The following is an 8,435-nucleotide window of genomic DNA, read 5'->3' on the forward strand; positions in this document are numbered from 1 at the left end:
GTGAGTATTCTGTACCGAGGGTAGTAAATGGCCATGACATCCTCTCTGGAATGGCCTTTCATGTTTCTGGCAGAAAGAGAAAAACTAGGCTCACACACACACACGCACTCTCTCTCTCGGTTGAGGGTCGGCTTAATTAATTTCTCCCATCCATCCACCTATCCGTCAGTCAGTCATTTTGTCTTATTACGTTGTCTTCTGCCTTTGTCCGGGAACGGAAGAAATGCCTTATGCTTGCTTAGCAGTCTCCATGACTTCCAAACTAATTTTGCCCAGGCATTTATCATCCGTATATATCTATATATACTCTCTACAGTGTGTATATATATAAATTTCAAAATGCATATATATATGCTGGCTACACTATTCCTTTTGCCGCGTCTGTCTAATTAAATTACTAGGACCAAAAAAAAAAAAATATATATATATATATAAACCCTAATATTGGAAAAAGGACACCTGATCGATTAAACTTGATTATTCTCCACTTGCAAATTGCAGTAAGTGTTGTCAAGTAACTTACAACATTTCACCAGTTGGTTAAATGATTTCTGAGTTCTGATAGAAATTTTATGTTAACTATAATATTGTACAAACTAAAAGGGAACTGTTATTAATACTTCAAAAATCTCATTCTACACTTCTCAAACGTGTATTTTTCTTTCTAATTATAGAAAGTTTGGAGTACCAAATGAGATTTTTAAAGTGCTAATAATAATTCTCAACTAAAATGGTAACTCATTAATCATTATATATTGATGACTCCAAAACTTATGGCCTAGCATGCTCTTCGATAAAACTATTTCACACACAAAACTAAGGATAATACTAGGCAGGCAAAGTTTTTAAACAAAATTTGCAAACTAAATAATACGTTATCAATACAAAATAAGCACGTTTTCTTAAGTAATAATCAAATCGTCAACTTTCATGTTATTTAGTGTACAAAACTTAGTCTACAATGCATCCATCTTTTTGAAACTTACCATATCATCATACGGGGATATATATATGCTTTAACATTATTATGATTTATGATCATGCATATATTATATATCAAAGATTTTCAAATTTCATAACCAAATTAAATTTAGAAATGACTTAGCTATTATAGGAATAGGATCATATATATGGGACTGCTGCAAATAGATATCTGTCTCCTAATTTTATTGTTGAGACAGAGTGCAAACAAATCCTCCAGACCCATGCACTATGTCTCTTAATTTTATTGTTGAGACAGAGTGCAAACAAATCCTCCAGACCCATGCACTATGTCTCCTAATTTTACTGGTGAGACTGCTGCGAGTTGAAGGACACTTTTCTGGACAAACTTGTTTTCCCTTTTTCTTTATTTTTGTTGGGCATGTTCTTGTTCTTTTTTCCCCCCTTTTGTTTCTCCTTAGAGGACGGAGGAGGATTGCAATACTAATATATATATATATATATATATATATATGCAAAAAAAATATATTTATAGTTGATATACTATGTGTATGAGAAAACAATTTCCAAGAGACATAAATTAGATATAATTAAATTGTCTGTAAATGGGGTATTGATTAATCAAATTAGACTGTCACCTCTTCCACCCATCTCTCTCTCTCTCCCTCATCGGACTGTTTCTTTTGGCTTTTGAAATCTCTCGAACTTTTTCTTCTTGATAGTTAATATACCCTGCATATCTGTGCCAAAACAAATGGATAGAAAGAGTTAACAAAATCATGAGTGTGGGACTATGCATGTATGACTTATAAAGCAAAACCTAATTAAACACAAAATTATTTAGCTAGCTTTTCGCATGAGTAGAGATTGTCATACAATACAACCGTGCGCAGTGTAAGGCTGTTTGCATAACGATTGCTTCCAGCGAATAGTCCGAGTCCGGACTTCGGGTTATTTATATACAGTCCCAAAGGCTGTTTTTCTTTTGTTGTAAAAAAGTCCTAAAGTCAGTTTTGGGTATAATCAATTTTTCTTTCACAGTAAGAATTTATTTCGTTTTAAATGGAAAAAAAAGAAAGGAACGAATTGATAACAGTTGATGTAGGTACAACAGTGGGATTTGTATCGTCTTCTTTTTCCTTTTTTTTTTTTTTTTTTTTTTTTTTTTGGATAGACGATATTGTAAATGAGTTAAACTGTTAGCTGTAAGGGTAAAGAGGGATTTGTGAGTATCGGACTCACACGAGAGTGTTTAGACATAATTGTTATTTGCCGTGGCGATAAAACGTCATTTGTTTTTTTTTCCCTTCATTAAGTTGGACTCTTCTTCGGATGTGCTCACTTAAAAATATTTAGGGTTTTCAAAAATAAAATAATTATTTAGAGTGGGTTATTGGCACTCACAATTTGTTGAATATACTAATAATTTAGATGTACCACTATAAAATACTATTTTGGGTATGGTTATGTTTGGAGGAAGGATTTTCAAAGTCCCAAGTCTACCATGAAATAACATCTACACACCAAGAGTCTTTTTCTTCAAACTCTCGTACATGCTCCCACCCTTTATTGTGGGATCAAATAAACCCCTACCACTAGTGACGGAAATACTCACACTCACTTTGGTACGGTTAACTTTGACAAATAGAACACAAAATCGACTGTTTACTGCATATAAGGTGTGTATATATATATATATATATATATATATATATATATATATATATATATATGTATATATATAACTCTTTTGTTCCCATTTTGCATCATGTGGAAGTCATAACGCTGGTCAAACCCTAAACCACGAGACAGTATTTTATTTGATATTTCTCTTAATTATGAAGATATGTTGGTAGATCTATACCCAAAAAGTGAAGACATTTCGATAGATATCTAACAAAAAAGTGGATATATTCAATTAGTACATACTGATTTTTAAAACAATTTCGGTAAGCATGCACCTCCCAAAACATTACCTCAGTACATTTTGCGAAAAATTCAACACGGTTTCAGCATAACTTGGCTGAAACTTTACTCACTTTCGGTTGGAAGCTATCGACTTTTTAAAACACTGTATTTGGCAGTGCGGGTGTAGGAATAGTTTGGTTAAGTTAAGCGGTTGTATGAATTTAGAGTATTTTCGGTGTATCCTTAACAAATGTAGGATATCAATCAAATCACTCTAGTGTTTATGGTTAATTTTGAGTATTTTACAGATCACTTTAATAGTAAACAATAATAAATATATTCTGTTGAAAGAAGAAAATATTAAAATATGTTTTTAAATAACTAAATACGAACTTCAACAATTAATTTTCACCATAAAATTAAAAATTTGAAAACTTTTATTTGATAAGCATTTGGCCTGATTGACTGTATGTCAATTAGCGCATAATTGACCTACAAAAGTAATCATACAGTACTAATTAAGGGCACTTATATATCCAACCATCAAAAGCTGGAAATAACAAGAACAACAACAATAAAACTAATAAATGGATCACAACCAAATTGATATTACTGTGGAAATGAAATATAAAATTTGTAATTGTATATTTATGTATAAGACGTACTTATTCTACTCAATCCTAAATGAATATCGTATTTTTCCTATAAAAATAATAATAATAATGGACGTACCTGAAATAATTTGATGGGATTGGTTGAAGTTGTTGTGAGTAGGCAAGGAAACGAGGAAATCCTAATTAAGAAGGATCAATGGTTCGGCGGTCGTCACCAGCAGCAGCCCTAGTTTGCTGGAACTGTTGACTGAGTTGGCCATAAATGCCCCCTGCAGCAGCGTTCATGGCAAGAAGGCTTGCATCGTAGTTGTTTCCGCCATCAAGGCTCCTAAACATCATCTGTTGCTGATGATAGTAATGATGATCTCGATCTCTGGGAAAAAACTGGTTGGGGTAGTGTTCTCGGCCTCCGCCGCCTGAAATGAGATTGATGCCCATCCCCAAGTTGTTGAGTGAAGAGGACTGTAAATGTAGATGATGGTCGTGATCGTTATTATTATTGTTATTGTTACTGTGGGTGTGGGCGGCAGCAGTGGCAGTTGCGGCGGCAGCAGCGGCGGCGGCTATGAGTCCGTGGCTGGCAGTGAGATTTTGATATTTGGAGAGTTCGGATTTAGCACAGGTCAGATCCATCTGAAGTTGGCGGAGTTGGTGTTGGAGGAGAGAGATGACTCCAACGCAGCCGTAGACGGGATCGCGGAGGCGCATATCGGCCTCGTAGGCGAGCGAGTTGACGGCGTCCTCACGCTGGTGTGGGTGCAACTCATTGAGCAGTTTAGTGACGTTGCTGGCCCCAAAAACTTTGTGAACATTAGCAAACTTATGCGGCTGGTCCGGTGGGAAGTATGGCGCAAATACGCACTCTGGCTGGCACTTGCGTCGCAGGAACTTACACGCCGCGCATGGCGAATTTGTCGACGACGATGCCATCTTCCACCTCTTCCTCCTCTGTATTTTACCAATCCATTCATTAATATTACATATATAATACACGTATTAAATAAGACCATAACCATCATCATCAGCATACAAAGATCGCGAAAATTCCAAAACTAAAATTCCCTTGGCATAAACTGAAAATAAAAAAAGGTTAACTACAAAAAAATGAAAAGAAAAAAAACCTTATACATTCACAGAATCACAGATGGAAGAATAATTTTTTGGTCGATGTTTAATTTTCTTATCAGCATCTTTAAACTTGTCCCGTTACCATGACGGACAGTAATTAAGTGGTACTGATGATTATCTCACCAAAACACTGACCTGAATTCTTGCAATGAATAATAAATGCTGCAAAAAGGATGAGAAACGTTCGGCAGAAAAGGAATATTTAATGAATCATGATGAATGAATAGACCCAACCCGAGTGGAAAAGAAATTAAACAAACAACGAATGGAAAAGAAATTAAACAAACAAACGGACCTAATAAGAAATGAATTCGAACAAGAAAAGAGAGAAAATGCAAAATCTATGGCATAGTGGCGGCTTTGCCATAGTAAGATCAGCGCCGGCCAATCAAAGGTGGAATTTCCCTCTTATATATTACCTTGAATAATTCCCCAAGAAAATCAACTAAGTAATGATTCAAAATTCGAGTGAACGCGATGGTCAGGTAAAATAGGTATATGGTATTATTTGCCAGTAGAAGAAAGTAAAAATAAAAAGAAAACATTGACATATATCACTGATATTCTTCTTCTTTTTTAATTCGTTTTAAAAAAAGAACCAAAATGCAATCTTTTTCGTCTGAAAAGATCTGGTCTACCGAACTGTAAAAGGGAAGTTAGATATACAAAAGAACATGCATATGAACAAGAATATTACAGATAACATGTATGTGTATATGCATGTTCTTGAAAACCATAAAGAGATCCAGCAAAAAATAAAAGAGAAAAACAGTGAGAAAAACAGTAAGATACATACATATATTTATATTTATATATTAATTTCTAGAGTAGTAGTTCTTGTCAAGTTTCTCTCACCACCCCAGAAACCCTAAGCGGCAGGTAGGGGTTAAAAAATATCGATTCTTCTCTTGCAGGGTCGTCTCTCTCTGTAGGGTTTTTATCAGAGGAAGGAAGGAAGCATACAGTAGTGATAATATTTAATTAAAAAAAGAAGGGTTATTTACCCGTGGGTTTGAGCCTGATAGATTGGATCTCGTGATGGAAGGAGTTGAAGAAAATGGGGTTATGTTTCACCGTTCTCGATGAAAGCTTTGGAAGCAGATCTTGCTTGAATTTCTTACTAGAAAAATTATATATAGAAGATGGAAAGAGATATAAATATATATGACTACTTAAAGTTTAATTAATTGAGAGACTTTATTGGGGTGAACCAACTTAATTACCTGTAGTAACATGTTATAACAATGTCAAAAAAGAAAAAAAAGTTACACGTTGAACCAAGTGTACTGTGTGTCCATGTTAAAAATGAAAAGGAAAAAACAATAAAGGCACGTGGATAATATAATTTAGGTGACGTAGAGCTCGTGTAAAGGGTCAATATGGCTTTGATACCATAAAAAAAGTTGAAATTTCATCATAAACCAATTGGCAATATGAGGAGTAGCTCAATCTCTTATAAGTTATTGCAAGATTTTTTCTTTTACCAATGTGAGATTTTTTTACCAGCACATCGTCACACAAAACACCCGAGCCATTGTGACCTCGCACATGAACTTCTTCATGCCGTGGGTATTGATGGAGGGAAATGAATCATCTCCGAATCTCTTTCACCTAATCATCCTCATCAAACAATCCATACCCTTGAAATTCGATCAAACAACTAAAATTATTACAACTTTTAGAGTGAGCCTCTGTTTGTGGCAATTATATTACATTTCAAGGACCCGAATTGTTTGATGATGAAGATTAGATGAAAGGGATGATCTTCCTTTTTCTTGATGGAGTACAAGAATGAGATAAAAGAATAATTAAGAGGATGTGACTCGAAAACTCTGACCGTGAGGGTGAAGGGAATATTATCAACTCTCTCAACATCTATTCTTATTCCTTTACTTCTCCTGAAAGCTTAACAAAAAGCAAGAATAATAAACAATGATAAATATATATTTATTAATTAAAGATATATAATAATAAGAAATTATGGAAAGGAGAGCAAGAGTAGTCTAGTTGCGTGCGTGCGGTGGCCTCGATTTCTTTGGTCAAACCTTTTATTTTCTTGATGGAAATTTTACCAGGACTACGACTACTGTACTAGACTAGTGGACTAGCACTAGCAGTCTAGCAGTGTAGTGATGAAAATGGAGGGAGGGAGGGCCGATCTCCACACCACAAACACAAAGCCTACCCTTCCAGACGGTTACTTTATTCTTCACGTATGAATTATGATACGATGATAATACCATATGCATGTATATTTTAATCTCTCTTGGAGTTGGATATCCATATATTTGTTTCAACTCTCTCTCTCTCTCTCTCTCTCTCTCCCCCCCTCCTTCTCTGTATAGTTTTTTTTTTTTTTTGTTGGTGTACAAGATAATGTATTATCCAGTCAAAGATGTCAAAGGTTACAAAGAAGCCTACCCCGAGGCAAACAAGCCAACTACAACAACTAGAAAGAAGTAGTGCAAGGAGGTACATTCGACACTGCATCTAATGCTAAAAGTGTCACTCCTCGCACTACCAACTAGAACTTAAGGGGGACATGGAAGACTTGTAAGTTCTATTTGAGAGCAACACTTTGTGATTTGTACAAAGACTTTTGGGACGACAAGGAGATTAACATTAGCACATGTGGTAGACTTTTCAGGAGTTGTATTACTTAGGTATTCAAGTCAGAAACATTCTTAGATAAACTAGAACTCTTCTAGTTGATTTATGCATAAGTGATTTTCGGTGATAAGGTTAATCTTTGATAAGCTTTACTTAATGGGAGGACTCCTAATCAAGGACCATCATATACAGTATATAACTGAGGTCCTTGCACTCTTACTTCATCCGCAAGTTTACATAAATACTCTAGCCCCATTGAGTGAGCCTTGCTTTAGGTTAGTGCAGAGTTGCAGAAGAGCTTCAGTTTTTCACCCTATTTCCTGAGACAATGTCTTCCTCAGGTTAGTGGTTAGGTTAATATATAAGTCAGTTCTTATATATATATATATATAATTTATTAGGTCTATCTTACAAGACCATCATTACACAGAACATGCACAAGGGAAGATGGGGGTCTGTTGACCCAGATATAATCACATACTTCCCTACTTTGCCCTGACGCCAAAAGGTCTGTCGACGTATTGGCCGATCTTGGAACCCAAGACTACCGGCTGTCATGAAAAGCCTCCCCCAATCCTTTGCTTTTTGCTAAAATTGGCAATGCTTCCCAATTACCCATCGTTGCCAAATCTCGAAGACATGAAACTGATTCCAAAGAATCAGACTAAACGATGACATGATTTCAGCCCATATACCTCCCCAGCTTACATCCTTGCAATATAGCCATTGCTTCCCCCATCGCCACGCTAGAAGCTATCACCTTATATCTGCATGTAGCCACAAACCTAGAAGCAATCACCTTATATTTGCATGTAGCCACAAACCTTCTATCTTAATCTCGAGCCACCATACCCATGAAATCCGAACCCTAACTCTTCATCCAACTGGCATCCACATTTATTTTTATCAATCCCGTACATGAAGGAGACCATTGGACATCATTTCCTAAACCTGGAACAGTGACCAGAGGCCTGATGATAGGTACCCGAATGGCGTATTTGAAAGCACCCACCGAATGGGAAATAGCGGCGATAACCTGCCATGGGTAAATAGGTTGTTGATTGAAAATGAAGTTGCATCTTGATTTCCATATATGCCAACAAGTTAATATATGAAAACAAGTTGCTCCTCTCACTTTTCTCGCCATTTACTGAAGCAAAAATAACACCCTACCAGTTCGCCCAAGTTGTAATTTCCTCCCTGCATAAACTTCTAGTCAAACGTCTCCCGTAC

General features: G+C 35.9%; 1 protein-coding gene across 3 annotated transcripts; it reads right to left on the reverse strand.

Annotated features, from left to right (window-relative positions):
• Positions 1-1,543: 1,543 nt before the first annotated feature.
• Positions 1,544-5,752, reverse strand: LOC103434302 (protein ASYMMETRIC LEAVES 2). Of its 3 annotated transcripts, none has more exons than XM_070820353.1 (3): positions 5,597-5,752; positions 3,583-4,412; positions 1,544-1,682 (listed from the first exon to the last, which is right to left on the reverse strand). In XM_070820353.1, exon 2 carries the CDS (start codon positions 4,392-4,394, stop codon positions 3,648-3,650), a length of 747 nt encoding a protein of 248 aa, XP_070676454.1. In that variant the 5' UTR covers positions 4,395-4,412; positions 5,597-5,752; the 3' UTR covers positions 1,544-1,682; positions 3,583-3,647. The 3 variants fall into 3 exon arrangements, with proteins under 3 accessions (XP_070676454.1, XP_070676455.1, XP_070676453.1); XM_070820354.1 differs by lacking the exon at positions 5,597-5,752 and adding an exon at positions 5,448-5,587; XM_070820352.1 differs by lacking the exon at positions 5,597-5,752 and adding an exon at positions 4,586-5,404.
• Positions 5,753-8,435: the final 2,683 nt, after the last annotated feature.

The sequence above is a fragment of the Malus domestica genome, chromosome 04 (assembly GCF_042453785.1).
Source record: "Malus domestica chromosome 04, GDT2T_hap1".
Lineage (NCBI taxonomy): Eukaryota > Viridiplantae > Streptophyta > Magnoliopsida > Rosales > Rosaceae > Malus > Malus domestica.